The sequence below is a fragment of the Heterodontus francisci genome, unplaced genomic scaffold (genome assembly GCF_036365525.1).
Source record: "Heterodontus francisci isolate sHetFra1 unplaced genomic scaffold, sHetFra1.hap1 HAP1_SCAFFOLD_926, whole genome shotgun sequence".
In the NCBI taxonomy this organism is placed as follows: domain Eukaryota; kingdom Metazoa; phylum Chordata; class Chondrichthyes; order Heterodontiformes; family Heterodontidae; genus Heterodontus; species Heterodontus francisci.
The window spans coordinates 110,862-134,255 of NW_027141407.1; the positions used below are offsets into that span (position 1 = coordinate 110,862).

At 61.4% G+C, this 23,394-nt stretch overlaps 1 protein-coding gene across 1 annotated transcript in view; it reads right to left on the minus strand.

Moving 5' to 3' along the window:
• rnf8 (ring finger protein 8, E3 ubiquitin protein ligase) overlaps positions 1–22,438 on the minus strand; it is a gene marked incomplete at its 5' end in the record, with an annotated part of 108,012 nt that extends 85,574 nt beyond the window's left edge. Inside the window, 2 exons of the mRNA XM_068027205.1 lie at positions 11,683–12,879; positions 22,310–22,438. Coding sequence (XP_067883306.1) covers positions 11,683–12,879; positions 22,310–22,438 — 1,326 coding nt within the window. The remainder of the gene's footprint in view (positions 1–11,682; positions 12,880–22,309) is intronic.
• Positions 22,439–23,394: the final 956 nt, after the last annotated feature.

The following is a 23,394-nucleotide window of genomic DNA, read 5'->3' on the forward strand; positions in this document are numbered from 1 at the left end:
CCTGTCCCACTCGATTCTCCTGCTCCACCCAGGTCGTTTCCCACTCGATTCTCCTGCTCCCCCCAGGTCCTGTCCCACTCGATCTCTCTGCTCCCCCCAGGTCCTGTCCCACTTGATCTCCCTGCTCCCCCCAGGTCGTGTCCCACTCGATTCTCCTGCTCCCCCCAGGTCGTGTCCCACTCGATTCTCCTGCACCCCCCAGGTCCCTTCCCACTCGATTCTCCTGCTCGCCCAGGTCGCGTCCCACTCGATCTCACAGCTCCCCCCAGGTCATGTCCCACTCGATTCTCCTGCTCCCCCTAGGTCATGTCCCACTCGATTCTCCTGCTCCCCCCAGGTCGTGTCCCACTCGATCTCCCTGTTCCCCCCAGGTCCTGTCCCACTCGATTCCCCTGCTCCCCCCAGGTCGTGTCCCACTCGATTCTCCTGCTCCCCCCAGGTCGTGTCCCACTCGATCTCCCAGCTCCCCCCAGGTCGTGTCCCACTCGATCTCCCTGCTCCCCCCAGGTCGTGTCCCTGACGATTCTCCTGCTCCCCCCAGGTCGTGTCCCACTCGATTCTCCTGCACCCCCCAGGTCGTGTCCCACTCGATTCTCATGCTCCCCCCAGGTCCCTTACCACTCGATTCTCCTGCACCCCCCAGGTCGTGTCCCACTCGATTCTCCTGCTGCCCCCAGGTCCTGTCCCACTCAATCTCCCAGATCCCCCCAGGTCGTGTCCCACTCGATTCTCCTGCACCCTCCAGGTCGTGTCCCACTCGATTCTCCTGCTCTCCCAGGTCGTGTCCCACTCGATTCTCCTGCTCCCCCCAGGTCGTGTCCCACTCGATTTTCCTGCTCCCCCCAGGTCGTGTCCCAATTGATCTCCCAGCTCCCCCCAGGTCGTGTCCCACTCGATCTCCCAGCTCCCCCCAGGTCGTGTCCCACTCGATCTCCCTGCTCCCCCCAGGTCGTGTCGCTGACGATTCTCCTGCTCCCCCCAGGTCGTGTCCCACTCGATCTCCCTGCTCCCCCCAGGTCGTGCCCCACTCGATCTCCCTGCTCCCCCCAGGTCGTGTCCCACTCGATCTCCCTGCTCCCCCCAGGTCGTGTCCCACTCGAACTCCCTGCTCCCCCCAGGTCGTGTCTCACTCGATCTCCCTGCTCCCCCCAGGTCCTGTCCCACTCGATCTCCCTGCTCCCCCCAGGTCGTGTCCCACTCGATCTCCCTGCTCCCCCCAGGTCGTGTCCCTGACGATTCTCCTGCTCCCCCCAGGTCGCGTCCCACTCGATCTCCCTGCTCCCCCCAGGTCGTGCCCCACTCGATCTCCCTGCTCCCCCCAGGTCGTGTCCCACTCGATCTCCCTGCTCCCCCCAGGTCATGTCTCACTCGATCTCCCTGGTCCCCCCAGGTCGTGTCCCACTTGATCCCCCTGCTCCCCCCAGGTCGTGTCCCACTCGATTCTCCTGCTCCCCCCAGGTCCTGTCCCACTCGATCTCCCTGTTCCCCCCAGGTCCTGTCCCACTCGATTCTCCTGCTCCCCCCAGGTCGTGTCCCACTCGATTCTCCTGCTCCCCCCAGGTCGTGTCCCATTCGATTCTCCTGCTCTCCCCAGGTCGTGTCCCACTCGATCTCCCTGCTCCCCCCAGGTTGTGTCCCACTCGATATCCCTGCTCCGCCCAGGTCGTTTCCCACTCGATCTCCCTGCTCCCCCCAGGTCCTGTCCCACTCGATCTCCCTGCTCCCCGCAGGTCGTGTCCCACCCTATTCTCCTGCTCTCCCCAGGTCGTTTCCCACTCGATTCTCCTGCTCCACCCAGGTCGTTTCCCACTCGATTCTCCTGCTCCCCCCAGGTCCTGTCCCACTCGATCTCTCTGCTCCCCCCAGGTCCTGTCCCACTTGATCTCCCTGCTCCCCCCAGGTCCTGTCCCACTCGATTCTCCTGCTCCCTCCAGGTCACGTCCCACTCGATCTCTCTGCTCCCCCCAGGTCCTGTCCCACTTGATCTCCCTGCTCCCCCCAGGTCGTGTCCCACTCGATTCTCCTGCTCCCCCCAGGTCGTGTCCCTGACGATTCTCCTGCTCCCCCCAGGTCCTGTCCCACTCGATTCTCATGCTCCCCCCAGGTCCCTTACCACTCGATTCTCCTGCTCCCCCCAGGTCCTGTCCCACTCGATCTCCCTGTTCCCCCCAGGTCCTGTCCCACTCGATTCCCCTGCTCCCCCCAGGTCGTGTCCCACTCGATTCTCCTGCTCCCCCCAGGTCGTGTCCTACTCGATCTCCCAGCTCCCCCCAGATCGTGTCCCACTCGATCTCCCTGCTCCCCCCAGGTCGTGTCCCACTCGATCTCCCTGCTCCCCCCAGGTCGTGTCCCACTCGATCTCCCTGCTCCCCCCAGGTCGTGTCCCACTCGATTCTCCTGCTCCCCCCAGGTCGTGTCCCACTCGATTCTCCTGCTCCCCCAGGTCGTGTCCCACTCGATCTCACAGCTCCCCCCAGGTCGTGTCCCACTCGATCTCACAGCTCCCCCCAGGTCGTGTCCCACTCGATTCCCCTGCTCCCCCCAGGTCGTGTCCCACTCGATTCCCCTGCTCCCCCCAGGTCGTGTCCCACTCGATTCTCCTGCTCCCCCCAGGTCCTGTCCCACTCGATCTCCCTGCTCCCCCCAGGTCGTGTCCCACTCGATTCTCCTGCTCCCTCCAGGTCACGTCCCACTCGATCTCCCTGCTCCCTCCAGGTCACGTCCCAATCGATCTCCCTGCTCCCCCCAGGTCGTGTCCAACTCAATCTCCCTGCTCCCCGCAGGTCGTGTCCCACTCGATTCTCCTGCTCCCCCCAGGTCGTGTCCCACTCAATCTCCCTGCTCCCCGCAGGTCGTGTCCCACTCGATTCTCCTGCTCCCCCCAGCTCGTGTCCCACTCGATTCTCCTGCTCCCCCCAGGTAGTTTCCCACTCGATTCTCCTGCTCCCTCCAGGTCACGTCCCACTCGATTCTCCTGCTCCCCCCAGGTCGTGTCCCACTCGATTCTCCTGCTCCCCGCAGGTCGTGTCCCACTCGATTCTCATGCTCCCCCCAGGTCCCTTACCACTCGATTCTCCTGCTCGCCCAGGTCGTGTCCCACTCGATCTCACAGCTCCCCCCAGGTCATGTCCCACTCGATTCTCCTGCTCCCCCCAGGTCGTGTCCCACTCGATTCCCCTGCTCCCCCCAGGTCGTGTCCCACTCGATTCTCCTGCTCCCCCCAGGTCGTGTCCCACTCGATCTCCCAGCTCCCCCCAGGTCCTGTCCCACTCGATCTCCCTGCTCCCCCCAGGTCGTGTCCCACTCGATCTCCCTGCTCCCCCCAGGTCGTGTCCCTGACGATTCTCCTGCTCCCCCCAGGTCGTGTCCCACTCGATCTCCCTGCTCCCCCCAGGTCGTGTCCCACTCGATTCTCCTGCTCCCCCCAGGTCGTGTCCCACTCGATTCTCCTGCTCCCCCCAGGTCGTGTCCCACTCGATTCTCCTGCTCCCCCCAGGTCGTGTCCCACTCGATCTCCCTGCTCCCCCCAGGTCGTGCCCCACTCGATCTCCCTGCTCCCCCCAGGTCGTGTCCCACTCGATCTCCCTGCTCCCCCCAGGTCGTGTCCCACTCGAACTCCCTGCTCCCCCCAGGTCGTGTCTCACTCGATCTCCCTGCTCCCCCCAGGTCCTGTCCCACTCGATCTCCCTGCTCCCCCCAGGTCGTGTCCCACTCGATCTCCCTGCTCCCCCCAGGTCGTGTCCCTGACGATTCTCCTGCTCCCCCCAGGTCGCGTCCCACTCGATCTCCCTGCTCCCCCCAGGTCGTGCCCCACTCGATCTCCCTGCTCCCCCCAGGTCGTGTCCCACTCGATCTCCCTGCTCCCCCCAGGTCATGTCTCACTCGATCTCCCTGGTCCCCCCAGGTCGTGTCCCACTTGATCCCCCTGCTCCCCCCAGGTCGTGTCCCACTCGATTCTCCTGCTCCCCCCAGGTCCTGTCCCACTCGATCTCCCTGTTCCCCCCAGGTCCTGTCCCACTCGATTCTCCTGCTCCCCCCAGGTCGTGTCCCACTCGATTCTCCTGCTCCCCCCAGGTCGTGTCCCATTCGATTCTCCTGCTCTCCCCAGGTCGTGTCCCACTCGATCTCCCTGCTCCCCCCAGGTTGTGTCCCACTCGATATCCCTGCTCCGCCCAGGTCGTTTCCCACTCGATCTCCCTGCTCCCCCCAGGTCCTGTCCCACTCGATCTCCCTGCTCCCCGCAGGTCGTGTCCCACCCTATTCTCCTGCTCTCCCCAGGTCGTTTCCCACTCGATTCTCCTGCTCCACCCAGGTCGTTTCCCACTCGATTCTCCTGCTCCCCCCAGGTCCTGTCCCACTCGATCTCTCTGCTCCCCCCAGGTCCTGTCCCACTTGATCTCCCTGCTCCCCCCAGGTCCTGTCCCACTCGATTCTCCTGCTCCCTCCAGGTCACGTCCCACTCGATCTCTCTGCTCCCCCCAGGTCCTGTCCCACTTGATCTCCCTGCTCCCCCCAGGTCGTGTCCCACTCGATTCTCCTGCTCCCCCCAGGTCGTGTCCCTGACGATTCTCCTGCTCCCCCCAGGTCCTGTCCCACTCGATTCTCATGCTCCCCCCAGGTCCCTTACCACTCGATTCTCCTGCTCCCCCCAGGTCCTGTCCCACTCGATCTCCCTGTTCCCCCCAGGTCCTGTCCCACTCGATTCCCCTGCTCCCCCCAGGTCGTGTCCCACTCGATTCTCCTGCTCCCCCCAGGTCGTGTCCTACTCGATCTCCCAGCTCCCCCCAGATCGTGTCCCACTCGATCTCCCTGCTCCCCCCAGGTCGTGTCCCACTCGATCTCCCTGCTCCCCCCAGGTCGTGTCCCACTCGATCTCCCTGCTCCCCCCAGGTCGTGTCCCACTCGATTCTCCTGCTCCCCCCAGGTCGTGTCCCACTCGATTCTCCTGCTCCCCCAGGTCGTGTCCCACTCGATCTCACAGCTCCCCCCAGGTCGTGTCCCACTCGATCTCACAGCTCCCCCCAGGTCGTGTCCCACTCGATTCCCCTGCTCCCCCCAGGTCGTGTCCCACTCGATTCCCCTGCTCCCCCCAGGTCGTGTCCCACTCGATTCTCCTGCTCCCCCCAGGTCCTGTCCCACTCGATCTCCCTGCTCCCCCCAGGTCGTGTCCCACTCGATTCTCCTGCTCCCTCCAGGTCACGTCCCACTCGATCTCCCTGCTCCCTCCAGGTCACGTCCCAATCGATCTCCCTGCTCCCCCCAGGTCGTGTCCAACTCAATCTCCCTGCTCCCCGCAGGTCGTGTCCCACTCGATTCTCCTGCTCCCCCCAGGTCGTGTCCCACTCAATCTCCCTGCTCCCCGCAGGTCGTGTCCCACTCGATTCTCCTGCTCCCCCCAGCTCGTGTCCCACTCGATTCTCCTGCTCCCCCCAGGTAGTTTCCCACTCGATTCTCCTGCTCCCTCCAGGTCACGTCCCACTCGATTCTCCTGCTCCCCCCAGGTCGTGTCCCACTCGATTCTCCTGCTCCCCGCAGGTCGTGTCCCACTCGATTCTCATGCTCCCCCCAGGTCCCTTACCACTCGATTCTCCTGCTCGCCCAGGTCGTGTCCCACTCGATCTCACAGCTCCCCCAGGTCATGTCCCACTCGATTCTCCTGCTCCCCCCAGGTCGTGTCCCACTCGATTCCCCTGCTCCCCCCAGGTCGTGTCCCACTCGATTCTCCTGCTCCCCCCAGGTCGTGTCCCACTCGATCTCCCAGCTCCCCCCAGGTCCTGTCCCACTCGATCTCCCTGCTCCCCCCAGGTCGTGTCCCACTCGATCTCCCTGCTCCCCCCAGGTCGTGTCCCTGACGATTCTCCTGCTCCCCCCAGGTCGTGTCCCACTCGATCTCCCTGCTCCCCCCAGGTCGTGTCCCACTCGATTCTCCTGCTCCCCCCAGGTCGTGTCCCACTCGATTCTCCTGCTCCCCCCAGGTCGTGTCCCACTCGATTCTCCTGCTCCCCCAGGTCGTGTCCCACTCGATCTCCCAGATCCCCCCAGGTCGTGTCCCACTCGATTCTCCTGCTCCCCCCAGGTCGTGTCCCACTCGATTCTCCTGCTCCCCCCAGGTCGTGTCCCACTCGATCTCCCTGTTCCCCCAGGTCCTGTCCCACCCGATCTCCCTGCTCCCCCCAGGTCGTGTCCCACCCGATTCTCCTGCTCCCCCCAGGTCGTGTCCCACTCGATTCTCCTGCTCCCCCCAGGTCCTGTCCCACTCGATTCTCCTGCTCCCCCCAGGTCCTGTCCCACTCGATTCTCCTGCTCCCCCCAGGTCCTGTCCCACTCGATCTCCCTGCTCCCCCCAGGTCGTGTCCCACTCGATCTCCCTGCTCCCCCCAGGTCGTGTCACTGACGATTCTCCTGCTCCCCCCAGGTCGTGTCCCACTCGAACTCCCTGCTCCCCCCAGGTCGTGTCCCACTCGATTCTCCTGCTCCCCCCAGGTCGTGTCCCACTCGATTCTCCTGCTCCCCCCAGGTCGTGTCCCACTCGATTCTCCTGCTCCCCCAGGTCGTGTCCCACTTGATCTCACAGCTCCCCCCAGGTCGTGTCCCACTCGATTCTCCTGCTCCCCCCAGGTCGTGTCCCACTCGATCTCCCTGCTCCCCCCAGGTCCTGTCTCACCCGATCTCCCTGCTCCCCCCAGGTCGTGTCCCACCCGATTCTCCTGCTCCCCCCAGTTCGTGTCCCACTCGATTCTCCTGCTCCCCCCAGGTCCTGTCCCACTCGATTCTCCTGCTCCCCCCAGGTCCTGTCACACTCGATTCTCCTGCTCCCCCCAGGTCCTGTCCTACTCGATCTCTCTGCTCCCCCCAGGTCCTGTCCCACTTGATCTCCCTGCTCCCCCCAGGTCGTGTCCCACTCGATTCTCCTGCTCCCTCCAGGTCGTGTCCCACCCGATTCTCCTGCTCCCCCCAGGTCGTGTCCCACTCGATTCTCCTGCACCCCCCAGGTCCCTTACCACTCGATTCTCCTGCTCGCCCAGGTCGTGTCCCACTCGATCTCACAGCTCCCCCCAGGTCATGTCCCACTCGATTCTCCTGCTCCCCCCAGGTCATGTCCCACTCGATTCTCCTGCTCCCCCCAGGTCGTGTCCCACTCGATCTCCCTGTTCCCCCCAGGTCCTGTTCCACTCGATTCCCCTGCTCCCCCCAGGTCGTGTCCCACTCGATTCTCCTGCTCCCCCCAGGTCGTGTCCCACTCGATCTCCCAGCTCCCCCCAGGTCGTGTCCCACTCGATCTCCCTGCTCCCCCCAAGTCGTGTCCCACTCGATCTCCCTGCTCCCCCCAGGTCGTGTCCCTGACGATTCTCCTGCTCCCCCCAGGTCGTTTCCCACTCGATTCTCCTGCACCCCCCAGGTCGTGTCCCACTCGATTCTCATGCTCCCCCCAGGTCCCTTACCACTCGATTCTCCTGCACCCCCCAGGTCGTGTCCCACTCGATTCTCCTGCTCCCCCCAGGTCCTGTCCCACTCAATCTCCCAGATCCCCCCAGGTCGTGTCCCACTCGATTCTCCTGCACCCTCCAGGTCGTGTCCCACTCGATTCTCCTGCTCCCCCAGGTCGTGTCCCACTCGATTCTCCTGCTCCCCCCAGGTCGTGTCCCACTCGATTCTCCTGCTCCCCCCAGGTCGTGTCCCAATTGATCTCCCAGCTCCCCCCAGGTCGTGTCCCACTCGATCTCCCAGCTCCCCCCAGGTCGTGTCCCACTCGATCTCCCTGCTCACCCCAGGTCATGTCCCACTCGATCTCCCTGCTCCCCCCAGGTCGTGTCCCACTCGATTCTCCTGCTCCCCCCAGGTCGTGTCCCACTCGATCTCCCTGCTCACCCCAGGTCATGTCCCACTCGATCTCCCTGCTCCCCCCCAGGTCGTGTCCCACTCGATTCTCCTGCTCCCCCCAGGTCGTGTCCCAATTGATCTCCCAGCTCCCCCCAGGTCGTGTCCCACTCGATCTCCCAGCTCCCCCCAGGTCGTGTCCCACTCGATCTCCCTGCTCACCCCAGGTCATGTCCCACTCGATCTCCCTGCTCCCCCCAGGTCGTGTCCCTGACGATTCTCCTGCTCCCCCCAGGTCGTGTCCCACTCGATCTCCCTGCTCCCCCCAGGTCGTGCCCCACTCGATCTCCCTGCTCCCCCCAGGTCGTGTCCCACTCGATCTCCCTGCTCCCCCCAGGTCGTGTCCCACTCGATCTCCCTGCTCCCCCCAGGTCGTGTCTCACTCGATCTCCCTGGTCCCCCCAGGTCTTATCCCACTTGATCCCCCTGCTCCCCCCAGGTCGTGTCTCACTCGATCTCCCTGGTCCCCCCAGGTCGTATCCCACTTGATCCCCCTGCTCCCCCCAGGTCCTGTCCCACTCGATTCTCCTGCTCCCCCCAGGTCGTGTCCCACTCGATCTCCCTGTTCCCCCCAGGTCGTGTCCCACTCGATCTCCCTGCTCCCCCCAGGTCCTGTCCCACTCGATCTCCCTGGTCCCCCCAGGTCGTATCCCACTTGATCCCCCTGCTCCCCCCAGGTCGTGTCCCACTCGATCTCTCTGCTCCCCCCAGGTCGTGTCCCACTCGATCTCCCTGTTCCCCCCAGGTCGTGTCCCACTCGATCTCCCTGCTCCCCCCAGGTCGTGTCCCACTCGATCTCCCTGCTCCCCCCAGGTCGTGTCCCTGACGATTCTCCTGCTCCCCCCAGGTCGTGTCCCACTCGATTCTCCTGCTCTCCCCAGGTCGTGTCCCACTCGATTCTCCTGCTCCCCCCAGGTCGTGTCCCACTCGATTCTCCTCCTCCCCCCAGGTCGTGTCCCACTCGATCTCCCTGCTCCCCCCAGGTCGTGCCCCACTCGATCTCCCTGCTCCCCCCAGGTCGTGTCCCACTCGATCTCCCTGCTCCCCCCAGGTCGTGTCTCACTCGATCTCCCTGGTCCCCCCAGGTCGTATCCCACTTGATCCCCCTGCTCCCCCCAGGTCCTGTCCCACTCGATTCTCCTGCTCCCCCCAGGTCGTGTCCCACTCGATCTCCCTGCTCCCCCCAGGTCGTGTCCCACTCGATCTCCCTGTTCCCCCCAGGTCGTGTCCCACTCGATCTCCCTGCTCCCCCCAGGTCGTGCCCCACTCGATCTCCCTGCTACCCCCAGGTCGTTTCCCACTCGATTCTCCTGCTCCACCCAGGTCGTTTCCCACTCGATTCTCCTGCTCCCCCCAGGTCCTGTCCCACTCGATCTCTCTGCTCCTCCCAGGTCGTGTCCCACTTGATCTCCCTGCACCCCCCAGGTCGTTTCCCACTCGATTCTCCTGCTCCCCCCAGGTCGTGTCCCACTCGATCTCCCTGCTCCCCCCAGGTCGTGTCCCACTCGATTCTCCTGCTCCCCCCAGGTCGTGTCCCACTCGATTCTCCTGCACCCCCCAGGTCGTTTCCCACTCGATCTCCCTGCTCCCCCCAGGTCGTGTCCCACTCGATTCTCCTGCTCCCCCCAGGTCGTGTCCCACTCGATCTCCCTGCTCCCCCCAGGTCGTGTCCCACTCGATTCTCCTGCTCTACCCAGGTCGTTTCCCACTCGATTCTCCTGCTCCACCCAGGTCGTTTCCCACTCGATTCTCCTGCTCCCCCCAGGTCCTGTCCCACTCGATCTCTCTGCTCCTCCCAGGTCCTGTCCCACTCGATTCTCCTGCTCCCCCCAGGTCGTGTCCCACTCGATTCTCCTGCACCCCCCAGGTCGTGTCCCACTCGATTCTCATGCTCCCCCCAGGTCCCTTACCACTCGATTCTCCTGCTCCCCCCAGGTCGTGTCCCACTCGATTCTCCTGCACCCCCCAGGTCGTGTCCCACTCGATTCTCATGCTCCCTCCAGGTCTCGTCCCACTCGATCGCCCTGCTCCCCCAGGTCGTGTCCCACTCGATTCTCCTGCTCCCCCCAGGTCGTGTCCCACTCGATTCTCATGCTCCCCCCTGGTCCCTTACCACTCGATTCTCCTGCTCGCCCAGGTCGTGTCCCACTCGATCTCACAGCTCCCCCCAGGTCATGTCCCACTCGATTCTCCTGCTCCCCCCAGGTCGTGTCCCACTCGATTCCCCTGCTCCCCCCAGGTCGTGTCCCACTCGATTCTCCTGCTCCCCCCAGGTCGTGTCCCACTCGATCTCCCAGCTCCCCCCAGGTCGTGTCCCACTCGATTCCCCTGCTCCCCCCAGGTCGTGTCCCACTCGATTCCCCTGCTCCCCCCAGGTCGTGTCCCACTCGATTCTCCTGCTCCCCCCAGGTCGTGTCCCACTCGATCTCCCAGCTCCCCCCAGGTCGTGTCCCACTCGATTCTCCTGCTCCCCCCAGGTCGTGTCCTACTCGATTCTCCTGCTCCCCCCAGGTCGTGTCCCACTCGATTCTCCTGCTCCCCCCAGGTCCTGTCCCACTCGATCTCCCTGCTCCCCCAAGGTCGTGTCCCACTCGATCTCCCTGCTCCCCCCAGGTCGTGTCCCTGACGATTCTCCTGCTCCCCCCAGGTCGTGTCCCACTCGATTCTCCTGCTCCCCCCAGGTCGTGTCCCACTCGATTCTCCTGCTCCCCCCAGGTCGTGTCCCACTCGATTCTCCTGCTCCCCCAGGTCGTGTCCCACTCGATCTCACAGCTCCCCCCAGGTCGTGTCCCACTCGATTCTCCTGCTCCCCCCAGGTCCTGTCCCACTCGATCTCCCAGATCCCCCCAGGTCGTGTCCCACTCGATTCTCCTGCTCCCCCCAGGTCGTGTCCCACTCGATTCTCCTGCTCCCCCCAGGTCGTGTCCCACTCGATCTCCCTGCTCCCCCCAGGTCCTGTCCCACCCGATCTCCCTGCTCCCCCCAGGTTGTGTCCCACTCGATTCTCCTGCTCCCCCCAGGTCGTGTCCCACCCGATTCTCCTGCTCCCCCCAGGTCGTGTCCCACTCGATTCTCCTGCTCCCCCCAGGTCCTGTCCCACTTGATTCTCCTGCTCCCCCCATGTCCTGTCCCACTCGATTCTCCTGCTCCCCCCAGGTCATGTCCCACTCGATTCTCCTGCTCCCCCCAGGTCGTGTCCCACTCGATTCTCCTGCTCCCCCCAGGTCATGTCCCACTCGATTCTCCTGCTCCCCCCATGTCGTGTCCCACTCGATCTCCCTGCTCTTCCCAGTTCCTGTCCCACTCGATTCTCCTGCTCCCCCCAGGTCATGTCCCACTCAATTCTCCTGCTCCCCCCAGGTCCTGTCCCATTCGATTCTCCTGCTCCCCCCAGGTCGTGTCCCACTCGATTCTCCTGCTACCCCCAGGTCCTGTCCCAATCGATTCTCCTGCTCCCCCCAGGTCGTGTCCCACTCGATTCTCCTGCTCCCCCCAGGTCGTGTCCCACTCGATTCTCCTGCTCCCCCCAGGTCGTGTCCCACTTGATTCTCCTGCTCCCCCCAGGTCGTGTCCCACTTGATTCTCCTGCTCCCCCAGGTCGTGTCCCACTCGATTCTCCTGCTCCCCCAGGTCGTGTCCCACTCGATTCTCCTGCTCCCCCCAGGTCGTGTCCCTGACGATTCTCCTGCTCCCCCCAGGTCCTGTCCCACTCGATTCTCCTGCTCCCCCCAGTTCCTGTCCCACTCGATTCTTCTGCTCCCCCCCAGGTCGTGTCCCACTCGATTCTTCTGCTCCCAGACCTACCTCAAGCTGTTGTTGCTCCTTGTGGAAGGATCTCATTAACAGCTCCGCTTGCTGCTGCTGCCATTGTACATAACTACCCAGCCGTCCGTCTAGCTGCTGCTGCGTCTGCTCATCTGGCTGCCGCTCCCGTTGTCTCTCCAGTCCCTGTAACCTGCTGCTCAGTTCCTGAATCTGACAGCTCCTCTCATGGAACACTCTCAGCTCCTGGGTGCTCTGTCTCTGTCCCGGTGATACTGTCCTCAGTTTCCCAGAGATGGACGTGTGTGGAAGGGCCTTTCTCTCCCAGCTAGTGCCCGGCTCCAGAAGCTCGGCCGTGCTGGACTCCAGACGCTGGGCCGTGCTGCACTCCAGACGCTGGGCCGTGCTGCACTCCAGACGCTGGGCCGTGCTGCACTCCAGACGCTGGGCCGTGCTGCACTCCAGACGCTGGGCCGTGCTGCACTCCAGACGCTGGGCCGTGCTGCACTCCAGACGCTCGGCTGTGCTGCACTCCAGACGCTCGGCCGTGCTGCACTCCAGACGCTCGGCCGTGCTGCACTCCAGACGCTCGGCCGTGCTGCACTCCAGACGCTCGGCCGTGCTGCACTCCAGACGCTCGGCCGTGCTGCACTCCAGACGCTCGGCCGTGCTGCACTCCAGACGCTCGGCCGTGCTGCACTCCAGACGCTCGGCCGTGCTGCACTCCAGACGCTGGGCCGTGCTGGACTCCAGACGCTGGGCCGTGCTGGACTCCAGACGCTCGGCCGTGCTGGACTCCAGACGCTCGGCCGTGCTGGACCCCAGACGCTGGGCCGTGCTGCTCTGCCCCTGCCGACTGCTGCCCGAGCTCGACTCCAGACGCTGGGCCGTGCTGCTCTGCCCCTCCCAGCTGCTGCCCGAAGCCAGTGGATGTGACTCTGAGACTCGCTGGATTTTAGTTTGACATATCGAGGGCCCCTCCACAGGTCCAGGCTCAGCCTCCTCACGGCTGTGCTTGCGTTTCATCCTCCCACTCTCCATGTTCCTGACACTTCTTCCCAATCCTGGATCTTGCACTGAGGGCGGCAGTCCTTTCTTGTGTCGTGCTAATCGGTACTCGTACTCTGCCTGCTCCTGGTCACGCAGTGGCACACCCAGCTGGATCACATCACCTTCCTTCAGTGGGTAAGGTTGGTGAGGCTCAATCCGCTCCCTGTTCACCCACACTCCATTCAGACTCTGCATCCAGAAACACAAAAGGTCACAGAGAAGTCAACACCCAGGCCACGGGCGGCACCAGCTCCTGCGCAGCAGCACCTACACACGTCCCCGCGCTCAGCACCCACCCTGAGCAGCACCTACACCCGTCCCCACGTTCAGCACCCTCCCTGAGCAGCACCGACACACGTCCCCGCGCTCAGCACCCACCCTGAGCAGCACCTACACCCGTCCCCACGTTCAGCACCCTCCCTGAGCAGCACCGACACACGTCCCCGCGCTCAGCACCCTCCCTGAGCAGCACCGACACCCGTCCCCACGCTCAGCACCCACACACGTCCCCGCGCTCAGGACCCTCCCTGAGCAGCACCTACACACGTCCCCGCGCTCAGGACCCACCCCGAGCAGCACCGACACCCGTCCCCACGCTCAGCACCCACACACGTCCCCGTGCTCAGCACCCTCCCTGAGCAGCACCTACACACGTCCCCACGCTCAGCACCCTCCCTGAGCAGCACCGACACCCGTCCCCACGCTCAGCACCCACACACGTCCCCGTGCTCAGCACCCTCCCTGAGCAGCACCTAAACCCGTCCCCGCGCTCAGCACCCTCCCTGAGCAGCACCGACACACGTCCCCGCGCTCAGCACCCACCCCGAGCAGCACCTACACCCGTCCCCACGTTCAGCACCCTCCCTGAGTAGCACCGACACACGTCCCCGCGCTCAGCACCCACCCCGAGCAGCACCTACACCCGTCCCCGTGCGGAGCACCCACCCCGAGCAGCACCTACACCCGTCCCCGTGCGGAGCACCCACCCCGAGCAGCACCTACACACGACCCCACGCTCAGCACCCTCCCCGAGCAGCACCTACACGCGTCCCCACTTTCAGCACCCACCCCGAGCAGCACCGACACACGTTCACACGCTCAGCACCCACCCAGAGCAAGACCTGCACACGTCCCCACACTCAGCACCTTCCCCGAGCAGCACCTACACCCGTCCCCGTGCGGAGCACCCACCCCGAGCAGCACCTACACACGTCCCCACACTCAGCACCCTCCCCGAGCAGCACCTACACCCGTCCCCGTGCGGAGCACCCACCCCGAGCAGCACCTACACACGTCCCCACACTCAGCACCCACCCCGAGCAGCACCTTCACACGTCCCCGTGCTCAGCACCCACCCAGAGCAAGACCTGCACACATCCCCACACTCAGCACCCACCCCGAGCAGCACCTACACATGTCCCCGTGCGCAGCACCCACCCCGAGCAGCACCTACACACGTCCCCACACTCAGCACCCACCCCGAGCAGCACCAACACCCGTCCCCGTGCGGAGCACCCACCCAGAGCAAGACCTGCACACGTCCCCACACTCAGCACCCACCCCGAGCAGCACCTGCACACGTCCCCACACTCAGCACCCAACCCGAGCAGCACCTACACCCGTCCCCGTGCGGAGCACCCACCCCGAGCAGCACCTACACACGTCCCCACGCTCAGCACCCTCCCCGAGCAGCACCAACACACGTCCCCACGCTCAGCACCCACCCAATGCAAGACCTACACACGTCCCCACGCTCAGCACCCACCCCGAGCAGCACCAACACACGTCCCCGTGCTCAGCACCCACCCAATGCAAGACCTGCACACGTCCCCACACTCAGCACCCACCCCGAGCAGCACCTGCACACGTCCCCACACTCAGCACCCAACCCGAGCAGCACCTACACCCGTCCCCGTGCGGAGCACCCACCCCGAGCAGCACCTACACACGTCCCCACGCTCAGCACCCTCCCCGAGCAGCACCAACACACGTCCCCACGCTCAGCACCCACCCAATGCAAGACCTACACACGTCCCCACGCTCAGCACCCACCCAATGCAAGACCTGCACACGTCCCCACACTCAGCACCCTCCCCGAGCAGCACCTACACCCGTCCCCGTGCGGAGCACCCACCCCGAGCAGCACCTACACGCGTCCCCACACTCAGCACCCACCCCGAGCAGCACCAACACACGTCCCCGTGCTCAGCACCCACCCAATGCAAGACCTGCACACGTCCCCACACTCAGCACCCTCCCCGAGCAGCACCTACACCCGTCCCCGTGCGGAGCACCCACCCCAAGCAGCACCAACACACGTCCCCGTGCTCAGCACCCACCCAATGCAAGACCTGCACACGTCCCCACACTCAGCACCCTCCCCGAGCAGCACCTACACCCGTCCCCGTGCGGAGCACCCACCCCAAGCAGCACCAACACACGTCCCCGTGCTCAGCACCCACCCAATGCAAGACCTGCACACGTCCCCACACTCAGCACCCTCCCCGAGCAGCACCGACACACGTCCCCACGCTCAGCACCCTCCCCGAGCAGCACCTACACCCGTCCCCGTGCGGAGCACCCACCCCGAGCAGCACCAACACACGTCCCCGTGCTCAGCACCCACCCAATGCAAGACCTGCACACGTCCCCACGCTCAGCACCCTCCCCGAGCAGCACCGACACACGTCCCCACGCTCAGCACCCTCCCCGAGCAGCACCTACACACGTCCCCACGCTCAGCACCCTCCCCGAGCAGCACCGACACACGTCCCCACGCTCAGCACCCTCCCCGAGCAGCACCGACACACATCCCCACACTCAGCACCCGGCCTGGCGCAGCACCCACTCCCACACCGCACCCGGCCTGGCGCAGCACACTCTGCCACACCGCACCCGGCCTGGCGCAGCACCCACTCCCACTCAGCACCCGGCCTGGCGCAGCACCCACTCCCACTCAGCACCCGGCCTGGCGCAGCACCCACTCCCACTCAGCACCCGGCCTGGCGCAGCACCCACTCCCACTCAGCACCCGGCCTGGCGCAGCACCCACTCCCACACCGCACCTCACCTGGCGCAGCACCCACTCCCACTCAGCACCCGGCCTGGCGCAGCACCCACTCCCACTCAGCACCCAGCCTGGCGCGGCACCCACTCCCACACCGCACCCGGCCTGGCGCATCACCCTCTCCCACTCAGCACCCGGCCTGGCGCAGCACCCACTCCCACACCACACCCGGCCTGGCGCAGCACCCACTCCCACTCAGCACCCGGCCTGGCGCATCACCCTCTCCCACTCAGCACCCGGCCTGGCGCATCACCCTCTCCCACTCAGCACCCGGCCTGGCGCAGCACCCACACCCACACCGCACCCGGCCTGGCGCAGCACCCACTCCCACACCACACCCGGCCTGGCGCAGCACCCACTCCCACTCAGCACCCGGCCTGGTGCAGCACCCACTCCCACTCAGCACCCGGCCTGGTGCAGCACCCACTCCCACACCGCACCCGGCCTGGCGCAGCACCCACTCCCACACCGCACCCGGCCTGGTGCAGCACCCACTCCCACTCAGCACCCGGCCTGGTGCAGCACCCACTCCCACTCAGCACCCGGCCTGGTGCAGCACCCACTCCCACTCAGCACCCGGCCTGGTGCAGCACCCACTCCCACACCGCACCTGGCCTGGTGCAGCACCCACTCATGTGACATGTTCCTGTGAAAATGAGGGATAGAAATGGCAAGATTAGGGAACCATGGATGACAGGTGAAATAGTGAGACTAGCTAAGAGGAAAAAGGAAGCATACATAAGGTCTAGGAGGCGGAAGAAAGACGAAGCTTTGAAAGAATATCGGGAATGTAGGACCAATCTGAAACGAGGAATTAAGAGGCTAAAAGGGGTCATGAAATATCTTTAGCAAACAGGGTTAAAGAAAATCCCAAAGCTTTTTATTCATATATAAGGAGAGAGAGGGTAACTAGAGAAAGGATTGGCCCACTCAAGGACAAAGGAGGAAAGTTATGCGTGGAGTCAGAGAAAATGGGTGAGATTCTAAATGAGTACTTTGCATCGGTATTCACCGAGGAGAGGGACATGACGGATGTTGAGGTTAGGAACAGATGTTTGATTACTCTTGGTCAAGTCGGCATAAGGAGGGAGGAAGTGTTGGGTATTCTAAAAGGCATTAAGGTGGACAAGGTAATGAACCCGGCCAGCTGTTAGATTTAGATGTAGGTGAGCACTTTGGTGATAGTGATCACAATTCGGTTAGGTTTACCTTAGCGATGGGCAGGGACAGGTATATACAGCAGGGCAAGAATTATAGCTGGGGGAAAGGAAATTATGATGCGATTAGGCAAGATTTAGGATGCGTAGGATGGGGAAGGAAACTGCAGGGGATGGGAACAATCGAAATGTGGAGCTTATTCAAAGAGCAGCTACTGCGTGTCCTTGATAAGTATGTAACTGTGAGGCAGGGAGGAAGTTGTCGAGCGAGGGAGCCGTGGTTTACTAAAGAAGTTGAAGTGCTTGTCAAGAGGAAGAAGGCGGCTTATGTTAGGATGAGACGTGAAGGCTCAGTGAGGGCGCTTGAGAGTTACAAGCTAGCCAGGAAGGATCTAAAGGGAGGGCTAAGAAGTGCAAGGAGAGGACACGAGAAGTCATTGGCGGATAGGATCAGGGAAAACCCTAAGGCTTTCTATAGGTATATCAGGAATAAAAGAATGATAAGAGTTAGATTAGGGCCAATCAAGGATAGTAGTGGGAAGTTGTGTGTGGAATCAGAGGAGATAGGGGAAGCGTTAAATGAATATTTTGCGTCAGTATTTACAGTAGAGAAAGAAAATGTTGTCGAGGAGAATACTGAGATTCAGGCTACTAGGCTAGATGGGATTGAGGTTCACAAGGAGGAGGTGTTAGCAATTTTGGAAAGTGTGAAAATAGATAAGTCCCCTGGGCCAGATGGGATTTATCCTAGGATTCTCTGGGAAGCTAGGGAGGAGATTGCAGAGCCTTTGTCCTTGATCTTTATGTCATCATTGTCGACAGGAATAGTGCCGGAAGACTGGAGGATAGCAAATGTTGTCCCCTTGTTCAAGAAGGGGAGTAGAGACAGCCCTGGTAATTATAGACCTGAGAGCCTTACTTCGGTTGTGGGTAAAATGTTGGAAAAGGTTATAAGAGACAGGATTTATAATCATCTTGAAAAGAATAAGTTCATTAGCGATAGTCAGCACGGTTTTGTGACGGGTAGGTCGTGCCTCACAAACCTTATTGAGTTTTTCGAGAAGGTGACCAAACAGGTGGATGAGGGTAAAGCCGTGGATGTGGTGTATATGGATTTCAGTAAGGCGTTTGATAAGGTTCCCCATGGTAGGCTATTGCAAAAAATACGGAAGTATGGGGTTGAAGGTGATTTAGAGCTTTGGATCAGAAATTGGCTAGCTGAAAGAAGACAGAGGGTGGTGGTTGATGGCAAATGTTCATCCTGGAGTTTAGTTACTAGTGGTGTACCGCAAGGATCTGTTTTGGGGCCACTGCTGTTTGTCATTTTTATAAATGACCTGGAAGAGGGTGTAGAAGGGTGGGTTAGTAAATTTGCGGATGACACTAAAGTCGGTGGAGTTGTGGATAGTGCCGAAGGATGTTGTAGGTTACAGAGGGACATAGATAGGCTGCAGAGCTGGGCTGAGAGACGGCAAATGGAGTTTAATGCGGAAAAGCGCGAGGTGATTCACTTTGGAAGGAGTAACAGGAATGCAGAGTACTGGGCAAATGGGAAGATTCTTGGTAGTGTAGATGAACAGAGAGATCTTGGTGTCCAGGTGCATAAATCCCTGAAGGTTGCTACCCAGGTTAATAGGGCTGTTAAGAAGGCATATGGTGTGTTAGCTTTTATTAGTAGGGGGATCGAGTTTCGGAGCCACGAGGTCATGCTGCAGCTGTACAAAACTCTGGTGAGACCGCACCTGGAGTATTGCGTGCAGTTCTGGTCACCGCATTATAGGAAGGATGTGGAAGCTTTGGAAATGGTGCAGAGGAGATTTACTAGGATGTTGCCTGGTATGGAGGGAAGGTCTTACGAGGAAAGGCTGAGGGACTTGAGGTTGTTTACATTGGAGAGAAGGAGGAGGAGAGGTGACTTAATAGAGACATATAAGATAATCAGAGGGTTAGATAGGGTGGATAGTGAGAGCCTTTTTCCTCGGATGGTGATGGCAAACACGAGGGGACATAGCTTTAAGTTGAGGGGTGATAGATATAGGACAGATGTCAGAGGTAGTTTCTTTACTCAGAGAGTAGTAGGGGCGTGGAACGCCCTGCCTGCAACAGTAGTAGAATCGCCAACTTTAAGGGCATTTAAGTGGTCATTGGATAGACATATGGATGAAAATGGAATAGTGTAGGTCAGATGGTTTCACAGGTCGGCGCAACATCGAGGGCCGAAGGGCCTGTACTGCGCTGCAATGTTCTATGTAATGTTCTAATTCTAAAAAAAAAGTCCCCAGGTCCGGATGGGATCTATCCCAGGTTACTGAGGGAAGCGAGAGAGGAAATAGCAGGGGCCTTAACAGATATCTTTGCAGCATCCTTAAACACGGGTGAGGTCCCGGAGGACTGGAGAATTGCTAATGTTGTCCCCTTGTTTAAGAAGGGTAGCAGGGATAATCCAGGTAATTATAGACCGGTGAGCCTGACGTCAGTGGTAGGGAAGCTGCTGGAGAAGATACTGAGGGATAGGATCTATTCCCATCTGGAAGAAAATGGGCTTATCAATGATAGGCAACATGGTTTTGTGCAGGGAAGGTCATGTCTTACCAACTTAATAGAATTCTTTGAGGAAGTGACAAAGTTGATTGATGAGGGAAGGGCTGTAGATGTCATATACATGGACTTCAGTAAGGCGTTTGATAAGGTTCCCCATGGTAGGCTTATGGAGAAAGTGAAGTCGCATGGGGTCCAGGGTGTACTAGCTAGATGGATAAAGAACTGGCTGGGCAACAGGAGATAGAGAGTAGTAGTGGAAGGGAGTTTCTCAAAATGGAGACGTGTAACCAGTGGTGTTCCACAGGGATCCATGCTGGGACCACTGTTGTTTGTGATATACATTAATGATTTGGAGGAAAGTATAGGTGGTCTGATTAGCAAGTTTGCAGACGACACTAAGATTGGTGGAGTAGCAGATAGTGAAGGGGACTGTCAGAGAATACAGCAGAATATAGATAGATTGGAGAGTTGGGCAGAGAAATGGCAGATGGAGTTCAATCAGGGTAAATGCGAGGTGATGCATTTTGGAAGATCCAATTCAAGAGTGAACTATACAGTAAATGGAAAAGTCCTAGGGAAAATTGATGTACAGAGAGATTTGGGTGTTCAGGTCCATTGTTCCCTGAAGGTGGCAACGCAGGTAAATAGAGTGGTCAAGAAGGCATACGGCATGCTTTCCTTCATCGGACGGGGTATTGAGTACAAGAGTTGGCAGGTCATGTTACAGTTGTATAGGACTTGGGTTCGGCCACATTTGGAATACTGCGTGCAGTTCTGGTCGCCACATTACCAAAAGGATGTGGATGCTTTGGAGAGGGTGCAGAGGAGGTTCACCAGGATGTTGCCTGGTATGGAGGGCGCTAGCTATGAAGAGAGGTTGAGTAGATTAGAATTATTTTCATTAGAAAGGCGGAGGTTGAGGGGGGACCTGATTGAGGTGTACAAAATCATGAGGTATAGACAGGGTGGATAGCAAGAAGCTTTTTCCCAGAGTGGGGAATTCAATTACAAGGGGACACGAGTTCAAAGTGAAAGGGGAAAAGTTTAGGGGGGATATGCGTGGAAAGTTCTTTACGCAGAGGGTGGTGGGTGCCTGGAACACGTTGCCAGTGGAGGTGGTAGATGCGGGCACGATAGCGTCTTTTAAGATGTATCTAGACAGATACATGAATGGGCAGGAAGCAAAGAGATACAGACCCTTAGAAAATAGGCGACAGGTTTAGATAGAGGATCTGGATCGGCGCAGGCTTGGAGGGCCGAAGGGCCTGTTCCTGTGCTGTAATTTTCTTTGTTCTTTGTTCACTCCCACACCCCACCCGGCCTGGCGCAGCACCCACTCCCACTCAGCACCCGGCCTGGCGCAGCACCCACTCCCACTCAGCACCCAGCCTGGCGCAGCACCCACTCCCACACCGCACCCGGCCTGGTGCAGCACCCACTCCCACTCAGCACCCGGCCTGGTGCAGCACCCACTCCCACTCAGCACCCGGCCTGGCGCAGCACCCACTCCCACTCAGCACCCGGCCTGGCGCAGCACCCACTCCCACACCGCACCCGGCCTGGCGCAGCACCCACTCCCGGCCTGGTGCAGCACCCACTCCCACACCGCACCCGGCCTGGCGCAGCACCCACTCCCACACCGCACCCGGCCTGGCGCAGCACCCACTCCCACACCGCACCCGGCCTGGCGCAGCACCCACACCCACACCGCACCCTGCCTGGCGCAGCACCCACTCCCACTCAGCACCCGGCCTGGCGCAGCACCCACTCCCACTCAGCACCCGGCCTGGCGCAGCACCCACTCCCACTCAGCACCCGGCCTGGCGCAGCACCCACTCCCACTCAGCACCCGGCCTGGCGCAGCACCCACTCCCACTCAGCACCCGGCCTGGCGCAGCACCCACTCCCACTCAGCACCCGGCCTGGCGCAGCACCCACTCCCACTCAGCACCCGGCCTGGCGCAGCACCCACTCCCACTCAGCACCCGGCCTGGCGCAGCACCCACTCCCACTCAGCACCCGGCCTGGCGCAGCACCTACTCCCACACCGCACCCGGCCTGGCGCAGCACCCACTCCCACTCAGCACCCGGCCTGGCGCAGCACCCACTCCTACTCAGCACCCGGCCTGGCGCAGCACCCACTCCCACTCAGCACCCGGCCTGGCGCAGCACCCACTCCCACTCAGCACCCGGCCTGGCGCAGCACCCACTCCCACTCAGCACCCGGCCTGGCGCAGCACCCACTCCCACTCAGCACCCGGCCTGGCGCAGCACCCACTCCCACACCGCTCCCGGCCTGGCGCAGCACCCACTCCCACACCGCTCCCGGCCTGGCGCAGCACCCACTCCCACACCGCTCCCGGCCTGGCGCAGCACCCACTCCCACTCAGCACCCGGCCTGGCGCAGCACCCACTCCCACTCAGCACCCGGCCTGGCGCAGCACCCACTCCTACTCAGCACCCGGCCTGGCGCAGCACCCACTCCCACTCAGCACCCGGCCTGGCGCAGCACCCACTCCCACTCAGCACCCGGCCTGGCGCAGCACCCACTCCCACTCAGCACCCGGCCTGGCGCAGCACCCACTCCCACTCAGCACCCGGCCTGGCGCAGCACCCACTCCCACACCGCTCCCGGCCTGGCGCAGCACCCACTCCCACACCGCTCCCGGCCTGGCGCAGCACCCACTCCCACACCGCTCCCGGCCTGGCGCAGCACCCACTCCCACTCAGCACCCGGCCTGGCGCAGCACCCACTCCCACTCAGCACCCGGCCTGGTGCAGCACCCACTCCCACACCCGGTCCTGTGCTGAACACCCGGTCCTGAGCGGCTGAAGGGCCTAACCGTGTGGATACCTTGTTGTCAATAACAGTACACTGTCCATTCGAGGTCAGGCGAAACGCACAGTGATTGCGGGAGATCATCAGAGGACAATTCCTGGCCAGGAGTCTGTGAGTGACCCCAAATCCTCGGCCCACCGTCACCTGTAAACACACAAATCACCAGCTGAATAACTGACACTGGAGACAGGAACAATCAAAGACAAATGTTCAGCACCATAATACCCTCTCCGAATCCAACTGGAACTCCGGGCAGACTTCAACTCTTCACACATCCAGTCAACAGGGAGGACAATCGGCCCATCATGACATGCTGACTCTCTGATAAATACGTTCCTATTTTCCCACTCCCCTGCTCTTTCCCTCATGGCCCTATAAATATATCCGTCTCAACTCGGAATCCAATTCCCTTTTGAAAGTTACTATTGAATCTGCTTCCACTGCCCTTTCAGGCAGTGCATTCCAGATCGTAACAACTCACTCTCACTGTGTACACAGACTTATTCCTCATGTCACCTCTGGTTCCTTCGCACAAGTGTCAGCTGTGGCTCAGTGGGGAGCACACTCAACCCCGAAATCACATTACGGGCTCAAGTCCACCTCAGAGACTGAGCACAAAGGTCAAGGTTGACAATCCTTGGTTGTGGCTGTTGGAGGTCAATCATCTGAGCTCCAGGACATCACTGCAGGAGTTCCTCAGGGTAGTGTCCTCGGCCCAACCATCTTCAGCTGCTTCATCAATGACCTTCCTTCAATCATAAGGTCAGAAGTGGGGATGTTCGCTGATGATTGCACAATGTTCAGCACCATTCACAACTCCTCAGATACTGAAGCAGTCCGTGTGGAAATGCAGCAAGACCTGGATAATATCCAGGCTTGAGCTGATAAGTGGCAAGTAACATTCGCGCCACACAAGTGCCAGGCAATGACCATCTCTAACAAGAGAGAATCTAACCATCTCCCCATGACACTCAACGGCATTACCATCACTGAATCCCCCACTATCAACATAATAATAAAAACAAAATACTGCAGATGCTGGAAATCTGAAATAAAAACAAGAAATGCTGGAAATACTCAGCAGGTCTGGCAGCATCTCA